Raw genomic sequence first — 21,078 nt, forward strand, 5'->3', positions numbered from 1 at the left:
AGTTTGATTGCACTGTGGTCTGAGAGACAGTTTGTTATAATTTCTGTTCTTGTACATTTGCTGAGGAGTGCTTTACTTCCAAATATGTGGTCAATTTTGGAATAAGTGTGATGTGGTGCTGAGAAGAATGTATATTCTGTTGTTTTGAGGTGAAGAGTTCTGTAGATGTCTATTAGGTTCATTTGGTGCAGAGATGAGTTCAATTCCTGGATATCCTTGTTGACTTTCTGTCTCGTTGTTCTGTCTAATGTTGACAGTGTGGTGTTGAAGTCTCCCATTATTATTGTATGGGAGTCTAAGTCTCTTTGTTAGTCTCTAAGGACTTGTTTTATGAATCTGGGTGCTCCTGTATTGGGTGCTTATATATTTAGGATAGTTAGCTCTTCCTGTTGAATTGATCCGTTTACCATTATGTAATGTCCTTCTTTGTCTCTTTTGATCTTTGATGGTTTAAAGTCTGTTTTATCAGAGACTAGTATTGCAACCCCTGCTTTTTTTTGTTCTCCATTTGCTTGGTAGATCTTCCTCCATTCCTTTATTTTGAGCCTATGTATGTCTCTGCATGTGAGATGGGTCTCCTGAATACAGCAGACTGATGGGTCTTGACTCTTTATCCAGTTTGCCAGTCTGTGTCTTTTAATGGGACCATTTAGTCCATTTACATTTAAGATTAATATTTTTATGTGTGAACTTGATCCTGTCATTATGATATTAACTGGTTATTTTGCTCGTTAGTTGATGCAGTTTCTTCCTAGCCTCAATGGTCTTTACATTTTGGCATGTTTTTGCAATGGCTGGTACCGGTTGTTCCTTTCCATGTTTAGTGCTTCCTTCAGGGTCTCTTGTAAGGCAGGCCTGGTGGTGACAAAATCTCTAAGCATTTGCTTATCTGTAAAGGATTTTATTTCTCCTTCACTTATGAAACTTAGTTTGGCTGGATATGAAATTCTGGGTTTAAAATTCTTCTCTTTAAGAACGTTGAATATTGGCCCCCACTCTCTTCTGGCTTGTAGAGTTTCTGCCGAGAGATCTGCTGTTAGTCTGATGGGCTTCCCTTTGTGGGTAACCCGACCTTTCTCTCTGGCTGCCCTTAAGATTCTTTCCTTCATTTCAACTTTGGTGAATCTGGCAATTATGTGTCTTGGAGTTGCTCTTCTGGAGGAGTATCTTTGTGGTGTTCTCTGTATTTCCTGAATTTGAATGTTGGCCTGCCCTACTAGGTTGGGGAAGTTCTCCTGGATGATATCCTGAAGAGTGTTTTCCAAGTTGGTTCCATTTTCCCCCTCACTTTCTTTTTTTTTTTTTTTTTTTTGAGACGGAGTCTGGCTCTGCCGCCCAGGCTGGAGTGCAGTGGCCGGATCTCAGCTCACTGCAAGCTCCGCCTCCGGGTTCACGCCATTCTCCTGCCTCAGCCTCCCGAGTAGCTGGGACTACAGGCGCCCGCCACCTCGCCGGCTAATTTTTTTTTTTTTTGTATTTTTTAGTAGAGACGGGGTTTCACCGTGTTAGCCAGGATGGTCTCGATCTCCTGACCTCGTGATCCACCCGTCTCGGCCTCCCAAAGTGCTGGGATTACAGGCTTGAGCCACCGCGCCCGGCATTCCCCCTCACTTTCAGGCACCCCAATCAGACGTAGATTTGGTCTTTTTACATAATCCCATACTTCTTGCAGGCTTTGTTCATTTCTTTTTCTTCTTTTTTCTTTTGGTTTCTCTTCTCGCTTCATTTCATTCATTTGATCCTCAATCGCTGATACTCTTTCTTCCAGTTGATCGAGTCGGTTACTGAAGCTTGTGCATTTGTCACGTATTTCTCGTGTCATGGTTTTCATCTCTGTCATTTCGTTTGTGATCTTCTCTGCATTAATTAGTCTAGCTGTCAATTCTTCCACTCTTTTTTCAAGATTTTTAGTTTCTTTGCACTGGGTACGTAATTCCTCCTTTAGCTCTGAGAAGTTTGATGGGCTGAAGCCTTCTTCTCTCATCTCGTCAAAGTCATTCTCTGACCAGCTTTGATCCGTTGCTGGCGATGGGCTGCGCTCCTTTGCAGGGGGAGATGCGCTCTTATTTTTTGAATTTCCAGCTTTTCTGCCCTGGTTCTTCCCCATCTTTGTGGTTTTATCTGTCTCTGGTCTTTGATCACGGTGACGTACTGATGGGGTTTTGGCGTAGGTGTCCTTTCTGTTCGATAGTTTTCCATCTGACAGTCAGAAGGACTGTCTGTTGGTCTGTTGGAGATTGCTTGAGGTCCACTCCAGACCCTGTTTGCCTGGGTATCAGCAGCAGAGGTTGCCGAAGATAGAATATTGCTGAACAGCGAGTGTACCTGTCTGATTCTTCCTTTGGAAGTTTCCTCTCAGGGATGACTCCACGCTGTGAGGTATGGGGTATCAGACTGCCCCTAGTGGGGGATGTCTCCCAGCTAGGCTACTCAGGGGTCAGGGACCCACCTGAGCAGGCAGTCTGTCCGTTCTCGGATCTCAACCTCCGCATTGGGAGATCCACAGCTCTCCCCAAAGCTGTCAGACAGAGTCGTTCGCCTCTGCACCGGCCCACGCTGCTTCCCCTATTGGACCTCAGCTGTGGGCTGTCCCCAGAGGTGGAGTCTACAGAGACAGGCAGGTTTCCTTGAGCTGCTGTGAGCTCCACCCAGTTTGAGCTTCCCAGCGGCTTTGTTTACCTACTTAAGCCTCGGCAATGGCGGGCGCCCCTCCCCCAGCCTCGCTGCTGCCTTGCCGATCGATGGCGGCAGACTGCTGTGTTAGCAGTGAGGGAGGCTCCGTGGGCGTGGGACCCTCCCGGCCAGGTGTGGGATATATTCTCCTGGTGTGCCTGTTTCCTTAAAGCGCAGTATTGGGGTGGGAGTTACCGATTTTCCAGGTGTTGTGTGTCTCAGTTCCCCTGGCTAGGAAAACGGATTTCCTTCCCCCTTGCGCTTCCAGGTGAGGCGATGCCTCGCCCTGCTTCAGCTCAGGCTGGTCAGGCTGCAGCAGCTGACCAGCACTGATTGTCTGGCACTCCCTAGAGAGATGACCCCAGTACCTCAGTTGAAAATGCAGAAATCACCAGTCTTCTGTGTCACTCGCGCTGGGAGTTGGAGACTGGAGCTGTTCCTATTCGGCCATCTTGCTCCGCCCCTCGATCATTTGGATTTTGAGGTACTGTGCATAACTGATTTTTAAAAATATTAGTATTGTGTGATATGAAAACGTAAAATCAGAGGCTTAGACTTTATTTTCTCACCTCTGCATATGTCACCCCCGAATTATGTTTGATATGAGTCAGAATGCGCTTAATGGAGAATCTATGTGCTAAGTAGATTACTGCTTCGTAGGGAAATTCTCCTGGTTTCTAGGATTAATTTAAGAAGCCAGTGTGGTATAGTGTAAAAAATAAGGCTTAGAAGTCACTAGAAATTCACATGGGATCTGAAATAAGTTTGTCTAAAAGTGAAAGAATTACACTGAGTCCAGCTGTGGGCAGCTTTATGATTCTGTGGTATATCTATCTAGATGTACAAAGGTTCTAATTGGATTCATCGAGAGACAGTTTAAACTGCAGTATTGTAAGAGTTGGGACCTGAAAAGTTAATGCCGGGGACTTGACATATTGACATTTCTTTCTTGTTCAGTATAGACCTGAGGGAACATTTCCGGAGAAAGAAAAGTGTGAGGAATAGGAAACCTTGTGGGACTATAATAACAAGAGTATTGGTTGAGTAGTCTTTGGGAAAATATAAATTATTTTCACAAAAGAACTCCTCGAGTCCCTTTATGGCAGGCAGTCAAGCTGCAGCAGCATGAGCATCAAATAATAGTGATGTATTTTAAGGTCACAGCTGTGGAAAGACATGGACAATGTCTGACCTCTTAGAAATAAGCAGCTGCTGCCTGGTGGTAACAGCAAAGGGTGGAAGTCAATAGATAAGTAGATTTTATCTGATTTCTCATCAGACAAAAAGATTTTAATATTTGTTTGCTTTCATTTAGACATGACATAATTTTTCTCCCTTACTGCATTTACATTCTATTGAAGTACTTTTTCGAGCAGCATAAATTTTGTCAAAAACTTGTTGCTGGTTTTAAGCCCCTGTTTACTGAAATAAAGCAACTTTTTCAACATTCTCTGCATACATTATATGACAGACTCTCAAAGTTCTCCTCATGACATGCATCATTTTTAACACTAAAGAATTATCTGATCATGAATAGTTTAAATGTTTAATGTGGTATGTGTTATGGCCACTAGCAAGTGCATTGTATTTTGTTTGAAATGTCATGCTTATTTTTGATGAGGACTACAACACTAGTTAGATATTTTTAAGAGAGTTACTTTTTGAAATACGCACCAGTGAATTTTTTCGTGCATGGGATTTGTTTTTCCTGCTCACTAACCAAGTTCATAGCATCACGAACGTAAAGATAAATTTGATGTAGAGAGCGTTACGAGAGGTTTTCTATCAAAGTGTTTTGGGTTTCAACACACGTCTGCTCTTAAGTCGAATTGCTTGTAAAGTAGGAAACTGTGTTTTTCAAAAAGATTTTACTTAGGAAATTTTGATACTCTTCATTATTGGGATTTCTCCATTGAAATTACTGATTGATATTACTTTTAACAGAATTTCCCTGAGAATCTTTTACAGAATGATGAGTGCTTACCCAAGCCTACACATCAAAAAGAATTTGGTAAAATAAGTGGAAAGTTAGAAGGTAAGAACCATTTTTATTTAAAAAGTCATTTGACCAAGTTTTTCTATAAACAGATGAGGAAGGATATCGCCAAATAGCTGAAGAAAAGTACCTCCTAAATGCAAAGCATGGAAAAAATGTGAAGTGAAATTGTGATAAATTGTACCTCTTATCAGGTGTTGGCAACAGACTACATTGAGAGTGCTGAAAGGGAACTGAATTATTAGTTTGAATTCAAGACATTCCAAGACCTGAGGAAAATGAGAAAATAAGAAAGATGACAGTAGTAAAAGAGGAAATGAAGACAGAGAAAGACAGACAGTACACGGAGTACAGGAAGGAACGAGAAGCAGGTTTATATAACGCGGGATGGTAAAATGAAATGATTCTTTAGGAAAAGATCCGGTATGGTTAGAAATTTGGGAAGAATATAAAGTGACTTTCTAGTACCAAAACTTACCAGAGAATTAGTGCAAAAATACTGTGACTCTTTCCAACTTTCTCAGTGGTGGGCAGCCATTAGGGATGGAAGCACCTGACCATGGAGAGCTGTGTTGTATTTGCAGTAGGTGAGAATAAGCCTATATGCACGGCCACACATGTATGTAATTTGTCACATACACTCCGTATAGAGCAGTAGTGTTCAAAATTTAGAAAGTCAGCTGGAAACCCTTTTAACAATCCACACTGTGATTCAGCTGACTAGGGATTCTGCATTTTTAACAAGATGTCAGGCGATGCTGTTGCTGGTTGTCCTTGGACCTTGCTCTGAGTAACAAGAGGAGAGGCCTTTCCTGGGAGAAATGTGGGGGAAGAGCAATTGGATATAGAAGGTGAAGACCGAAAAGGAGCAGGAGAAAGCATGATGTTGCACTTATTTTTGAGTACGTTTTTAGCTAGAGAAGAAGAAGAAAGAAAATTCAGAATGTTTTACTTGAATACTTAAATTGTTGTTGTTCATAGGGACTGTACTGATGTTAATATAGAAAATGTTATTAATATTTAAGAAGTCTGTTGCAACTAAATTTGAAACAAATATATCAATATTGAAAGCATATTTGCTATTCCTGATGAGTTTGTACATCTTCCTCCATGAGTGGATCAAGAAATATTGAGATGGCTAAGCTACAAATTACAAAAATGTTGGCATACCATTATACCATCTGGGTATGAGAATCAGTGAATATTTATATTTAGTATTATTCTCTAAGTATATATCCAAGCTGATCAATTCATAACACTTTCACTGATGAGATGTGAATTCTACATTCAGCTGAACACTCTTCTGAACGATGTACCTTCTCAATGACAGGACATGGTAAAGAGCACGATGAATGCTTGCAATATAATGATATACATCATTTTAATGTGTTGCATTGAGGACACGGCGTAGCATTCTCCGTCCAGCTTTTGTATTTATTTTCTCAGTGTCATGATTTGCTCCTCTGATTCAAGATCACTTCTCTCCTCATCACTCAGCATATACGTATTGGTATTAACACTTTTTGCAAACATCATATATAAATGGTTGTACCGTGTTCTTGTCATTCCACAGCAACTTTGTTGTGTTCGGCGATTAGCTCGTCTTTCATTCATTTTAAGATTTCAGGCCGGGCGCAGTGTCTCAGGCCTGTAATCCCAGGACTGTGGGAGGCCGAGGCTGGTGGATCACGAGGTCGGCAGATCGAGACCATCCTGGCTAACATGGTGAAACCCCGTGTCTACGAAAACATACAAAAAATTAGCCGGGCTTGGTGGCGGGCACATGTAGTCCCAGCTACTTGGGAGGCTGAGGCAGGAGAATGCAACAACACTTGAAGCAGAGCTTGCAGTGAGCTGAAATTGCCCACTGCACTCCAGCCTGGGCGACAGGACAGGACTCCGTAGAAAAAACAACAACAAAAAAGATTTCGTAGTGTGCATATTGCATGTTCACGTAGCACCACGTTTAATTAGACTCTCTTCATGATGATACAAAAGCAACATAAATATAACTGCAGATGCCAACAAGCCTTTGTTTAAGTGTATGTCCAGCTTCATGCTATATTAGAAATTTAAAGTGAAGTATTTAATATAGAGTATGCACAGCCATACATTTCAGTAGCCATTACAAATGTGGCTCACTAATCTTTAGAGCTATGCCATGTGACCTGTCCTGACTCTAAAAAATCTCCAGCGTACCCCTTTATAAATATAAAAGTAATAAAAGAAAATAACAAAGGTAGTATTTCCTGAATTGTGAACTTCAAGGAAAATCAGATCACAGTTTAGAAATAGAGTTTTCAACCATACCTAGGATTCCTAAATTCCAAGTGATAAACGGTTCCTTGATGATGACATAGCTCTGAAAGTTTCATCTCTGCCTATTTTGCTCTTTTATCTTGTCTTAGAAAGGTTAAAGCCAGCTATTTTCTTCATAAAGGAAAACATTTTGGTTACATATTCATTTCCTATCTCATGGCACTCTGCTGTCTTTGCCCTTAGTGAGGATGTACATTTATCGTATTTTTACCTAAAACAAGCAGATGAATTAATGGCATCAATTCTTACATCTGAATTTCTGAGGTTTCTTCAGTGCTTCAGACGTAAATTTTAAAGATATTAATGAATCGAGAAGGACCTTCTCATTGTAATTAAAGCAGGTTTTTATTTAAAGCATATCGGATACAATTTTAGGCACTTTTTTTCTAAAACACATACATGCAATATGCTCATGCGTATTTAGCCTTAAAATGGTTAGACATAAATTTGGTGTGTTTTAGAGGGTTAATATCCCTGAAGTGCCTTAACTGAGAGATGATCAATCATCTCTCAAGGGAAACAACATGTATAAGTGATATTTCTAAATATATTAAAGTATGTCATAGTGAAAAATAAAAAAGTAGAAAAAACTGAGAGATTAAGCCTATTTTATTAATATTATTTGATGAAAGGGATATATTTCTATGTGAAAGAAATGTCTGGTTTTTCTTGATGCTAAGTGTTTTATAATAGCTTTTTTTTTTTTTTTTTTTTCGTTGAGACAAGAGTCTCACTTTGTCACCCAGGCTGGAGGGCAGTGGCCGGATTTCAGGTCACTGCAAGCTCTGCCTCCCGGGTTTATGTCATTCTCCTGCCTCAGCCTCCCGAGTAGCTGGGACTGCAGGCGCCCACCACCTCGCCCAGCTAGGTTTTTGTATTTTTTAGTACAGATGGAGTTTCACCGAGTTAGGCAGAATGGTCTTGATCTCCTGACCTCTTGATCCGCCCGTCTTGGCCTCCCAAAGTACTGGGATTACAGCCTTAAGCCACTGTGTTCAGCTAAGAGCTTTTTCATAACAGTAGTTTAACAACTCATGTGGCATAAAAAATAGAATAACTTTTAGCAACAAAGCAATTGTAGAATTCATTCGTTGAACTCTGAAATTGTTATTTTCAATAACCATTATTCTAACATTGCAACACGCAGGTAAATGATATGTAAAAAGTCTCTGGAAATTGACTTATAGCTTTTGATACTTTCATATTAGGGTTTTTTTTTTTCTTTTCTTTTTTTGAGACAGAATCTCGCTCTGTCATCCAGGCTGGAGTGCAGTGGCATGATCTTGGCTAACTGCAACCTCCGCCTCCTGAGTTCAAGTGATTCTTGTAGCTCAGGCCCCTGAGTGGCTTGGGTTCCAGGCATGTGCCACGATACTTGACTGATTTTAGTATTTTTTGTGGAGATAGGGTTTCGCTATTTTGGCCAGGCTGGTTTGAAACTCCTGGCCTCGAGAGATCTGCCTTCCTCAGCTTTCTAACATGCTGGAATTACAGGCAGGAGTCACTGCACCGGGCCTGGATTAGTTTGTTGATGGGTATACTTTGACCTTTTTGTATAAGTGGATCAGGAAATTTTAAGAGGACTAAACTAGAGAACCCCATAAATGTAAAAATACTCATATTTCACACAGGTACAAAAATGAACATATTTATTAACTATTATTCTATAAGTAGATATTTATGCTGATACATTTAGAACCTTCTCTGCAATGATAAGTGAATTGTACCTTTGAACCCTCATCGCAAATTTGCAATTTCTAAAGTACAGGACAAATTGAAGAACATAAGAGGTGCTTGTAGTAATTTGACATAAGTGATTCTCATGTGTTTCCTTAACTATATACCATAGCATTCTACCATCAGCTTGGACAATTTGTTTTTTTGGGGGGGCGGGGGGTCGTGACTTGGTCATCTTACTGAATACAACTTCTTTCCTTATATGGCAGCTTACTCCTACTGGTATTAGGATTTTTCTGCTTTAGTTATTGTCACTTTAAATATCTCTTCACTGTGGAAATCTTCACAGCATGTTTGATGAAATTTATCTGTTAAATTTTCTTCGGGATATTTCTGTCACGTTGGCATGTTAACAAAGACAAGAACCCAAAAGACCCCACAACCTAGTGTATTCCCTTTTCCATCCAAGCATGAGGATTCTTCTTCATATTCACACTGTGTGAATGTTTGGTAGGCTTTGTCAGGCTTGCATATTATCAATTATATATGTCCCTTTTCTTTCAGAGTCTTCTGATAAAGATGGTCTTCTGCAGGTAACAACTTTTCTATTTTTATCCTGAATATTAACTACATATTTTATGAAGTATACATTATATATTCATTATTTTGTTTCCAAACCCATTTAGCCTACCGGTGGAATGAAAGCTTCTAATCCAAATAAAGCCTTAGAATTGAAGGACAGAGAAACATTCAAAGCAGGTAAATTTTGTAATTTTAATTTTACTCTGGAAAGAAGAATATTAAAATATTTGAAATGCTGAGAGCCTTTTTTTATTCCCAATGTTGTTTTCTTTTCAAAATTTGACGGGAAATCTTGGTACAAATAATGCCAATGTTAGTATTTATGTTTGAGAAAATGCCATTTACAAGCATAAGAGTTTAAAAAAATATTCTGCTTAACCTCATGTGGTTCTACTTTAATGTCCTGAGAGTATAAAGTTTCCAATTTGCAATTTCTGTACCTGCTTGGTTTTCAGGCAGGTGAATTTTGAGACTGTGAAATATTTGCAGTGGTTCAAACGCTACTTGGAATTCTGATCTGAGAGGAAAGTTTCACTTGCTGACATGACAGTTGTGAGTGTTGTCACTCTGAGAATCAAAAGAAAATCAGTTTCTTTTTCTCTGATTCGATGACTGAGTGTGTGTGTGGTGTGTGGTGTGTGTGTGTGTGTGTGTGTGTGTGACTTATAATATAAAACAAATCATGACTTGATGGCTCTTTGCTAGGCACAGTGTTTTAGAAGAGTGACTCTCAAGCATTTGGCCTTGGTGTCTTTTTATGCTACCGTAATTAATTGCCTAGAGGTACAAAACAGCCTGAATTAGTTTTGGTTGTCATTCCCAGGCACGTTTGAAACATTTTACACCAGGCTGTGCACGGTGACACATGCCTGCAATCCCAGCATTTTGGGGGACCAAGGCGGGCAGATAACTGAAGGTCAGGAGTCCCAGACCAACCTGGTCAACATAGTGAAACCCCAGCTCTATTAAAAATAACTAAGAATCGCCGGTTGTGGTGGTGGGTGCCTGTAATCTCAGCTACTCTGGAGGCTGAGGCAGGAGAATCGCTTGAACCTAGGAGGCAGAAGTTGCAGTGAGCCAAGCTTGTGCCACTTTAGCCTGAGTGACAGAGTGAGACTCCATCTCCAAAAGCAAACGAACAAACAAACAAAAATTCACAGCGTGTGTGTGTGGTTATAGACTATGTGTAGAATTTGTTTTCATGTCTTAAATTTTCTTTTTTCTTTCTTTTCCTTTTTTCGAGAGGGAGTCTCGCTCTCTGGCGCAGGCTGGGGAGCAGTGGCGGGATCTCGGCTCACTGGAAGCTCCGCCTGCCGGGTTCACGCCATTTTCCTGCCTCAGCCTCCGGAGTAGCTGGGACTACAGGCGCCCGCCACCACGTCCGGCTAATTTTTTGTATTTTTTAGGAGAGACGGGGTTTCACCATGTTAGCCAGGATGGTCTGGATCTGCTGACCTGGTGATCCACCCACCTCGGCCTCCCAAAGTGCTGGCTTTACAGGCGTGAGCCACCACACCCGGCCCAGAGTCTTTTTACGCTAGTCCCATTTATTGTCTAGAAGTGACCAATATTCTAAACTACTACTTCTTTTTTTTTTTTTTTTTTTTTTTTTCTGAGACGGAGTCTCGCTCTGTCTCCCAGGCTGGAGTGCAGTGGCCGGATCTCAGCTCACTGCAAGCTCCGCCTCCGGGTTCACGCCATTCTCCAGCCTCAGCCTCCCGAGTAGCTGGGACTACAGGTGCCCGCCACCTCGCCTGGCTAGTTTTTTGTATTTTTTAGTAGAGACGGGATTTCATCGTGTTAGCCAGGATGGTCTTGATCTCCTGACCTCGTAATCCGACCGTCTCGGCCTCCCAAGGTGCTGGGATTACAGGCTTGAGCCACCGCGCCCGGCCTTAAACTACCTTTTAAAACAATTCTTATGCATGTTTAAATATTTTACAACATGTGTGTGTGGTCATATTTAATATGTAAAATTTTTTTTCCAACTTCTACTGCATACATGGGTGTACAATGTAATTTTTGGCAACATTCTTTTGTGATCAGCATGATAATTTTTAGAGACATCCATAATGGACACAATTAACTGTGTTTTTAAATATTCGTTTGTGTATAAAATTCCCTTGTATGACTGTACCATAGTTAACTATACAATTTTTATGCTGATAAGTAATAAATAAAAATGAAAACATGCAGATTTCAGAGTCTTTAAGTTAGTTTTATCTACTGACTTTTTATTTGTTAGAAATTAAAACTAAAATATTTAAAGTATTTCCTTGTCCAATCGTACATTTCACTAACAATTCAAACTGTGACCCACGGATTTTAGAGCTATGCTGTTGCAACACGTTAGATCTCTGAAGCGATCCAGGGATCCAGGGTACTTTTCTAAAAATGAGTGAAGATGGTAAAGAGAACTGGACGTCATTTTTGGTATAAATTCATTTTCTGTCTCATGGGCCTGAGAGCTCCTCAAGTCTTGTATGGGCCTTGATTTTATCCTATAACATGTGGGAACATTACATTACTTAGGGCAATTAGTTTGACCTACACAATCCCGATGTTTCTCCAAGGTCTCACAAGCTGACTCTGAAGATAGTGTTGCATTAGGGAAGAACTACGTCACTGTAATTAAAGCAGTTCTTAATTTATATACAATAAAACTTTTTAAGCTTCTCTTCCTAAAACATATACACACCCAATATACTGTCGTGGCATACTGAAATGTAAAAGGGTTGGACATATAGTTTACTAACATCAAAAGTTAACATCCCTAAAAAATCTTGTTCATCGATAAATCATCTTTTTTGAAGAACTGTGTAATAGAGATTGCGGAGTCAATCAAACTAAATAATACTACAAAGTGAAAATTTACAACGAAGTGAGAGATGATAGGTTATTAAAGTTTTCTGAAAGGACAGCAAGTATGGAAGTATGTGTTTTTAAAGTTTACAGTAGAGAAATGTTCTCATGAATGTATCTGTGATTAACCTTTTATAGCTCGGAAGTTCCCATCAGAATGCAAAGAAAAGGACGATAAGGAAGATGATTTGGATTTTGAGGTACTGTGCATAACTGATTTTTAAAAATATTAGTATTGCGTGATACGAAAACGTAAAATCAGAGGCTTAGACTTTATTTTCTCACCTCTGCATGTGTCACCCCCAAATTATGTTTGATATGTTTCAGAATGCGCTTAATGGAGAATCTATGTGCTAAGTAGATTACTGCTTCGTAGGGAAATTCTCCTGGTTTCTAGGATTAATTTAAGAAGCCAGTGTGGTATAGTGTAAAAAGTAAGGCTTAGAAGTCACTAGAAATTCACATGGGACCTGAAATAAGTTTGTCTAAAAGTGAAAGAATTACACCGAGTCCAGCTGTGGGCAGATTTATGATTCTGTGGTGTATCTATCTAGATGTACAAAGGTTCTAATTGGATTCATCGAGAGACAGTTTAAACTGCAGTATTGTAAGAGTTGGGACCTGAAAAGTTAATGCCGGGGACTTGACATATTGACATTTCTTTCTTGTTCAGTATAGACCCGAGGGAACATTTCCGGAGAAAGAAAAGTGTGAGGAATAGGAAACCTTGTGGGACTATAATAACAAGAGTATTGGTTGAGTAGTCTTTGGGAAAATATAAATTATTTTCACAAAAGAACTCCTCGAGTCCCTTTATGGCAGGCAGTCAAGCTGCAGCAGCATGAGCGTCAAATAATAGTGATGTAATTTAAGGTCACAGCTGTGGAAAGACATGGACAATGTCTGACCTCTTAGAAATAAGCAGCTGCTGCCTGGGGGTAACAGCAAAGAGTGGAAGTCAATAGACAAGTAGATTTTATCTGATTTGCCATCAAACAAAAAGATTTTAATATTTGTTTGCGTTCATTTAGACATGACATAATTTTTCTCCCTTACTGCATTTACATTCTATTGAAGCACTTTTTCGAGCAGCATAATTTTGTCAAAAACTTGTTGCTGGTTTTAAGCCCCTCTTTACTGAAATAAAGCAACTTTTTCAACATTCTCTGCATACCTTATATGACAGACTCTCAAAGTTCTCTTCATGACATGCATCATTTTTAACACTAAAGAATTCTCTGATCATGAATAGTTTAAATGTTTAATGTGGTATGTGTTATGGCAACTAGCAAGTGTATTGTATTTTGTTTGAAATGTCATGCTTATTTTTGATGAGGACTACAATGCTAGTTAGATATTTTTAAGAGAGTTACTTTTTGAAATACGCACGAGTGAATTTTTTCGTGCATGTGATTTGTTTTTCCTGCTCACTAACCAAGTTCATAGCGTCACGAACGTCAAGATAAGTTTGAGGTAGAGAGCGTTACGAGAGGTTTTCTATCAAAGTGTTTTGGGTTTCAACACACGTCTGCTCTTAAGTCGAATTGCTTGTAAAGTAAGAAACTGTGTTTTTCAAAAAGATTTTACTTAGGAAATTTTGATACTCTTCATTATTGGGATTTCTCCGTTGAAATTATTGATTGATATTACTTTTAACAGAATTTCCTTGAGAATCTTTTACAGAATGATGAGTGTTTACCCAAGGCTACACATCGAAAAGAATTTGATACCATAAGTGGAAAATTAAGAGGTAAGAACCAATTTTTACTTAACATTTCATTTGACCAAATATTTCTCTAAACCGATGAGGAAGAATATCCCCTAATAGCCAAAGAAAATCACCTCCTAAATGCAAAGCATGGGAAAAAAGAGAAGTGAGACGGTGATAAGTTGTACGTCTTATCAGGTGTTGGCAGCAGTCTACATTGAGAGCGCCGAAAGGGATCTGAATTATTAGTTTGAATTCAAGATATTCCAAGACCTGAGGAAAATGAGAAAATAAGAAAGGAGACAGTAGTAAAAGAGGAAATGAAGACTGAGAAAGACAGACAGTACACGGAGTACAGGAAGGAACAAGAAGCGGGTTTAATATAATGGAGGATGGTAAAATGAAATGATTCTTTAGGAAAAGATCGGGTATGGTTAGAAATTTGGGAAGAATATAAAGTGACCTTCTAGTACCAGAACTTACCAGAAAATTAGCGCAAAAATATGGTGACTCTTCCTGTCTTTCTCACTGGTGGGAAGCCATTAGGGATGGAAGCACCTGACCATGGAGAGCCGTGTTGTATTTGCAGTAGGTGAGAATAAGCCTATATGCACGGCCACACATGTATGTAATTTGTCACATACACTCCGTATAGACCAGAAGTTTTCAGACTTTAGAAAGTCAGCTGGAAACCTTGTTAACAATTCACACTGTGATTCAGCCGACTTGCGATTCTGCATTGTTAATAAGTTGTCAGGCGATGCTGACGCTGGTTGTCCTTGGACCTTGCTCTGAGCAGCAAGAGGAGAGGCCTTTCGTGGGAGAAATGTGGAGGAAGAGCAACCGGATATAGAAGGTGAAGACAGAAAAGGGTCAGGAGAAAGCATGATGTTGCTCTTATTTTTGAGTACATTTTTAGCCAGAGAAGAAGCAGAAAGAAAATTCAGAATGTTTTACTTGAATACTTAAATTGTTGTTATTCATAGGTACTGTACTGATGTTAATATGGAAAATGTTATTAATATTTAAGAAGTCTGTTGCAACTAAATTTGAAACAAATATATCAATATTGAAAGCGTATTTGCTAGTCCTGATGAGTTTGTACATCTTCCTCCATGAGTGGATCAAGAAATATTGAGATGGCTAAGCTACAAATTACAAAAATGTTGGCATACCATTATACCATCTGGGTATGAGAATCAGTGAATATTTATATTTAGTATTATTCTCTAAGTATATATCCAAGCTGATCAATTCATAACACTTTCACTGACGAGATGTGAATTCTACATTCAGCTGAACTCTCATCCGAACGATGTACCTTCTCAATGACAGGACACGGTAAAGAGCACGATGAATGCTTGTAATATAATGATATACATCGTTTTAATGTGTTGCATTGAGGACACGGCGTAGCATTCTCCATCCAGCTTTTGTATTTATTTTCTCAGTGTCATGATTTGCTCCTCTGATTCAAGATCACTTCTCTCCTCATCACTCAGCATATGCGTGTTGGTATTAACACTTTTTGCAAACATCATATATAAATGGTTGCACCGTGTTCTTGTCATTCCACAGCAACTTTGTTTTGTTCGGCGATTAGCTCGTCTTTCATTCATTTTAAGATTTCAGGCCGGGCGCAGTGTCTCAGGCCTGTAATCCCAGGACTGTGGGAGGCCGAGGCTGGTGGATCACGAGGCGGCAGATCGAGACCATCCTGGCTAACATGGTGAAACCCCGTGTCTACGAAAACATACAAAAAATTAGCCGGGCTTGGTGGCGGGCACCTGTAGTCCCAGCTACTCGGGAGGCTGAGGCAGGAGAATGCGAGAACCCGGGAAGCAGAGCTTGCAGTGAGCCGAGATCACGCCACTGCACTCCAGCCCGGGCGACAGGACGGGAATCCGTCTGAAAAAAAACAACAAAAAGGATTTCATAGTGTGCATATTGCATGTTCACGTAGCACCACGTTTAATTAGACTCTCTTCATGATGATTCAAAGGCAACATAAATATAATTACAGATGCCAACAAGCCTTTGTTTAAGTGTATGTCCTGCTTCATGCTATATTAGAAATTAAAAGTGAAGTAGTTAATATACGGGTATGCACAGCCATACATTTCAATAGCCATTACAAATGTGGCTCACTAATCTTTAGAGCTATGCCATGTGACCTGTCCTGACTCTAAAAAATCTCCAGCGTACCCCTTTATAAAAATAAAAGTAATAAAAGAAAATAACTAGGGTAGTATTTCCTGAATTGTGAACTTCAAGGAAAATCAGATCACAGTTTAGAAATAGAGTTTTCAACCATACCTAGGATTCCTAAATTCCAAGTGATAAACGGTTCCTTGATGATGAGATAGCTCTGAATGTTTCATCTCTGCCTGTTTTGCTTTTTTTGTCTTGTCTTAGAAAGGTTAAAGCCAGCTATTTTCTTCATAAAGGAAAACATTTTGGTTACATATTCATTTCCTATCTCATGGCACTCTGCTGTCTTTGCCCTTAGTGAGGATGTACATTTATCGTATTTTTACCTAAAACAAGCAGATGAATTAATGGCATCAATTCTTACATCTGAATTTCTGAGGTTTCTTCAGTGCTTCAGACGTAAATTTTAAAGATATTAATGAATCGAGAACGATCTTCTCATTGTAATTAAAGCAGGTTTTTAATTAAAGGGTATCGGATACAATGTTAAGCACCTTTTTTCTAAAACACATACATGCAATATGCTCATGCGTATTTAGCCTTAAAATGGTTAGACATAAATTTGGTGTGTTTTAGAGGGTTAATATCCCTGAAGTGCCTTAACTGAGAGATGATCAATCGTCTCTCAAGGGAAACAACATGTATAAGTGGTATTTCTAAATATATTAAGGTATGTCATACTGAAAAATATAAAAGTAGAGAAAACTGAGAGATTAAGCCTATTTTATTAGTATTATTTGATGAAAGGGATATATTTCTGTGTGAAAAAATGTCTGGTTTTTCTCGAAGCTAAGTGTTTTATAAGAGCTTTTTCATAACAGTAGTTCAACAACTCATATGGTATAACAAATAGAATAAGTTTTAGCAACAAAGCAATTGTAGAATTCATTCCTTGAACGCTGAAATTGTTATTTTCAATAACCATTATTCTAACATTGCAACACTTGCAGGTTAGTGATATGTAAGAAGTCTCTGGAAATTGACTTCTAGTTTTTGATACTTTCCTTTAGATTTTTTTGTGTGTTGTTTTCTTTTTTTGTGACAGAATATCGCTCTGTCATCCAGGCTGGAGTGCAGTGGCATGATCTTGGCTAACTGCAACCTCCGCCTCCTGGGTTCAAGTGATTCTCGTAGCTCAGGCCCCCGAGTGGCTTGGGTTCCAGGCATGTGCCACGATACCTGGCTGATTTTTGTATTTTTGTGGAGACAGGGTTTCGCTATTTTGGCCAGGCTGGTTTGGAACTCCTGGCCTCGAGAGATCCGCCCTCCTCGGCCTTCCAAAATGCTGGAATTACAGGCATGAGCCACTGCACCGGGCCTGGATTAGTTTGTTGATGAGTATGCTTTGACCTTTTTGTATTAAGCGGATCAGGAAATTTTAAGAGGACTAAACTAGAGAACCCCATAAATGTAAAAATACTCATATTTCACACAGGTACAAAAATGAACATATTTATTAACTATTATTCTATAAGTAGATATTTATGCTGATACATTTAGAACCTTCTCTGCAATGATAAGTGAATTGTACCTTTGAACCCTCATCGCAAATTTGCAATTTCTAAAGTACAGGACAAATTGAAGAACATAAGAGGTGCTTGTAGTAATTTGACATAAGTGATTCTCATGTGTTTCCTTAACTATATACCATAGCATTCTACCATCAGCTTGGACAATTTGTTTTTTTTGGGGGGCGGGGGGTCGTGACTTGGTCATCTTACTGAATACAACTTCTTTCCTTATATGGCAGCTTACTCCTACTGGTATTAGGATTTTTCTGCTTTAGTTATTGTCACTTTAAATATCTCTTCACTGTGGAAATCTTCACAGCATGTTTGATGAAATTTATCTGTTAAATTTTCTTCGGGATATTTCTGTCACGTTGGCATGTTAACAAAGACAAGAACCCAAAAGACCCCACAACCTAGTGTATTCCCTTTTCCATCCAAGCATGAGGATTCTTCTTCATATTCACACTGTGTGAATGTTTGGTAGGCTTTGTCAGGCTTGCATATTATCAATTATATATGTCCCTTTTCTTTCAGAGTCTTCTGATAAAGATGGTCTTCTGCAGGTAACAACTTTTCTATTTTTATCCTGAATATTAACTACATATTTTATGAAGTATACATTATATATTCATTATTTTGTTTCCAAACCCATTTAGCCTACCGGTGGAATGAAAGCTTCTAATCCAAATAAAGCCTTAGAATTGAAGGACAGAGAAACATTCAAAGCAGGTAAATTTTGTAATTTTAATTTTACTCTGGAAAGAAGAATATTAAAATATTTGAAATGCTGAGAGCCTTTTTTTATTCCCAATGTTGTTTTCTTTTCAAAATTTGACGGGAAATCTTGGTACAAATAATGCCAATGTTAGTATTTATGTTTGAGAAAATGCCATTTACAAGCATAAGAGTTTAAAAAAATATTCTGCTTAACCTCATGTGGTTCTACTTTAATGTCCTGAGAGTATAAAGTTTCCAATTTGCAATTTCTGTACCTGCTTGGTTTTCAGGCAGGTGAATTTTGAGACTGTGAAATATTTGCAGTGGTTCAAACGCTACTTGGAATTCTGATCTGAGAGGAAAGTTTCACTTGCTGACATGACAGTTGTGAGTGTTGTCACTCTGAGAATCAAAGAAAATCAGTTTCTTTTTCTCTGATTCGATGACTGAGTGTGTGTGTGTGTGTGTGGTGTGTGTGTGTGTGTGTGTTTGTGTGACTTATAATATAAAACAAATCATGACTTGATGGCTCTTTGCTAGGCACAGTGTTTTAGAAGAGTGACTCTCAAGCATTTGGCCTTGGTGTCTTTTTATGCTACCGTAATTAATTGCCTAGAGGTACAAAACAGCCTGAATTAGTTTTGGTTGTCATTCCCAGGCACGTTTGAAACATTTTACACCAGGCTGTGCACGGTGACACATGCCTGCAATCCCAGCATTTTGGGGGACCAAGGCGGGCAGATAACTGAAGGTCAGGAGTCCCAGACCAACCTGGTCAACATAGTGAAACCCCAGCTCTATTAAAAATAACTAAGAATCGCCGGTTGTGGTGGTGGGTGCCTGTAATCTCAGCTACTCTGGAGGCTGAGGCAGGAGAATCGCTTGAACCTAGGAGGCAGAAGTTGCAGTGAGCCAAGCTTGTGCCACTTTAGCCTGAGTGACAGAGTGAGACTCCATCTCCAAAAGCAAACGAACAAACAAACAAAAATTCACAGCGTGTGTGTGTGGTTATAGACTATGTGTAGAATTTGTTTTCATGTCTTAAATTTTCTTTTTTCTTTCTTTTCCTTTTTTCGAGAGGGAGTCTCGCTCTCTGGCGCAGGCTGGGGAGCAGTGGCGGGATCTCGGCTCACTGGAAGCTCCGCCTGCCGGGTTCACGCCATTTTCCTGCCTCAGCCTCCGGAGTAGCTGGGACTACAGGCGCCCGCCACCACGTCCGGCTAATTTTTTGTATTTTTTAGGAGAGACGGGGTTTCACCATGTTAGCCAGGATGGTCTGGATCTGCTGACCTGGTGATCCACCCACCTCGGCCTCCCAAAGTGCTGGCTTTACAGGCGTGAGCCACCACACCCGGCCCAGAGTCTTTTTACGCTAGTCCCATTTATTGTCTAGAAGTGACCAATATTCTAAACTACTACTTCTTTTTTTTTTTTTTTTTTTTTTTTTCTGAGACGGAGTCTCGCTCTGTCTCCCAGGCTGGAGTGCAGTGGCCGGATCTCAGCTCACTGCAAGCTCCGCCTCCCGGGTTCACGCCATTCTCCAGCCTCAGCCTCCCGAGTAGCTGGGACTACAGGTGCCCGCCACCTCGCCTGGCTAGTTTTTTGTATTTTTTAGTAGAGACGGGATTTCATCGTGTTAGCCAGGATGGTCTTGATCTCCTGACCTCGTAATCCGACCGTCTCGGCCTCCCAAGGTGCTGGGATTACAGGCTTGAGCCACCGCGCCCGGCCTTAAACTACCTTTTAAAACAATTCTTATGCATGTTTAAATATTTTACAACATGTGTGTGTGGTCATATTTAATATGTAAAATTTTTTTTCCAACTTCTACTGCGTACATGGGTGTACAATGTAATTTTTGGCAACATTCTTTTGTGATCAGCATGATAATTTTTAGAGACATCCATAATGGACACAATTAACTGTGTTTTTAAATATTCGTTTGTGTATAAAATTCCCTTGTATGACTGTACCATAGTTAACTATACAATTTTTATGCTGATAAGTAATAAATAAAAATGAAAACATGCAGATTTCAGAGTCTTTAAGTTAGTTTTATCTACTGACTTTTTATTGTTAGAAATTAAAACTAAAATATTTAAAGTATTTCCTTGTCCAATCGTACATTTCACTAACAATTCAAACTGTGACCCACGGATTTTAGAGCTATGCTGTTGCAACACGTTAGATCTCTGAAGCGATCCAGGGATCCAGGGTACTTTTCTAAAAATGAGTGAAGATGGTAAAGAGAACTGGACGTCATTTTTGGTATAAATTCATTTTCTGTCTCATGGGCCTGAGAGCTCCTCAAGTCTTGTATGGGCCTTGATTTTATCCTATAACATGTGGGAACATTACATTACTTAGGGCAATTAGTTTGACCTACACAATCCCGATGTTTCTCCAAGGTCTCACAAGCTGACTCTGAAGATAGTGTTGCATTAGGGAAGAACTACGTCACTGTAATTAAAGCAGTTCTTAATTTATATACAATAAAACTTTTTAAAGCTTCTCTTCCTAAAACATATACACACCCAATATACTGTCGTGGCATACTGAAATGTAAAAGGGTTGGACATATAGTTTACTAACATCAAAAGTTAACATCCCTAAAAAATCTTGTTCATCGATAAATCATCTTTTTTGAAGAACTGTGTAATAGAGATTGCGGAGTCAATCAAACTAAATAATACTACAAAGTGAAAATTTACAACGAAGTGAGAGATGATAGGTTATTAAAGTTTTCTGAAAGGACAGCAAGTATGGAACTTGCTGTGTTTCACGGGAGAAGAGGATATGACTGCTTTGTAAAGAAAAATTCA

At 39.4% G+C, this 21,078-nt stretch overlaps 1 protein-coding gene across 1 annotated transcript in view; it reads left to right on the top strand.

Moving 5' to 3' along the window:
* LOC117083176 (ankyrin repeat domain-containing protein 30B-like) overlaps positions 1 to 21,078 on the top strand; it is a 109,540-nt gene that overhangs the window by 27,573 nt on the left and 60,889 nt on the right. The window contains 7 exon segments of the mRNA XM_033210517.1: positions 4,618 to 4,708; positions 9,230 to 9,258; positions 9,352 to 9,424; positions 12,248 to 12,309; positions 13,769 to 13,859; positions 18,074 to 18,102; positions 18,196 to 18,268. Coding sequence (XP_033066408.1) covers positions 4,618 to 4,708; positions 9,230 to 9,258; positions 9,352 to 9,424; positions 12,248 to 12,309; positions 13,769 to 13,859; positions 18,074 to 18,102; positions 18,196 to 18,268 — 448 coding nt within the window.

Source organism: Trachypithecus francoisi, unplaced genomic scaffold (assembly GCF_009764315.1).
Source record: "Trachypithecus francoisi isolate TF-2019V2 unplaced genomic scaffold, Tfra_2.0 Contig00298, whole genome shotgun sequence".
Classification (NCBI taxonomy): domain Eukaryota; kingdom Metazoa; phylum Chordata; class Mammalia; order Primates; family Cercopithecidae; genus Trachypithecus; species Trachypithecus francoisi.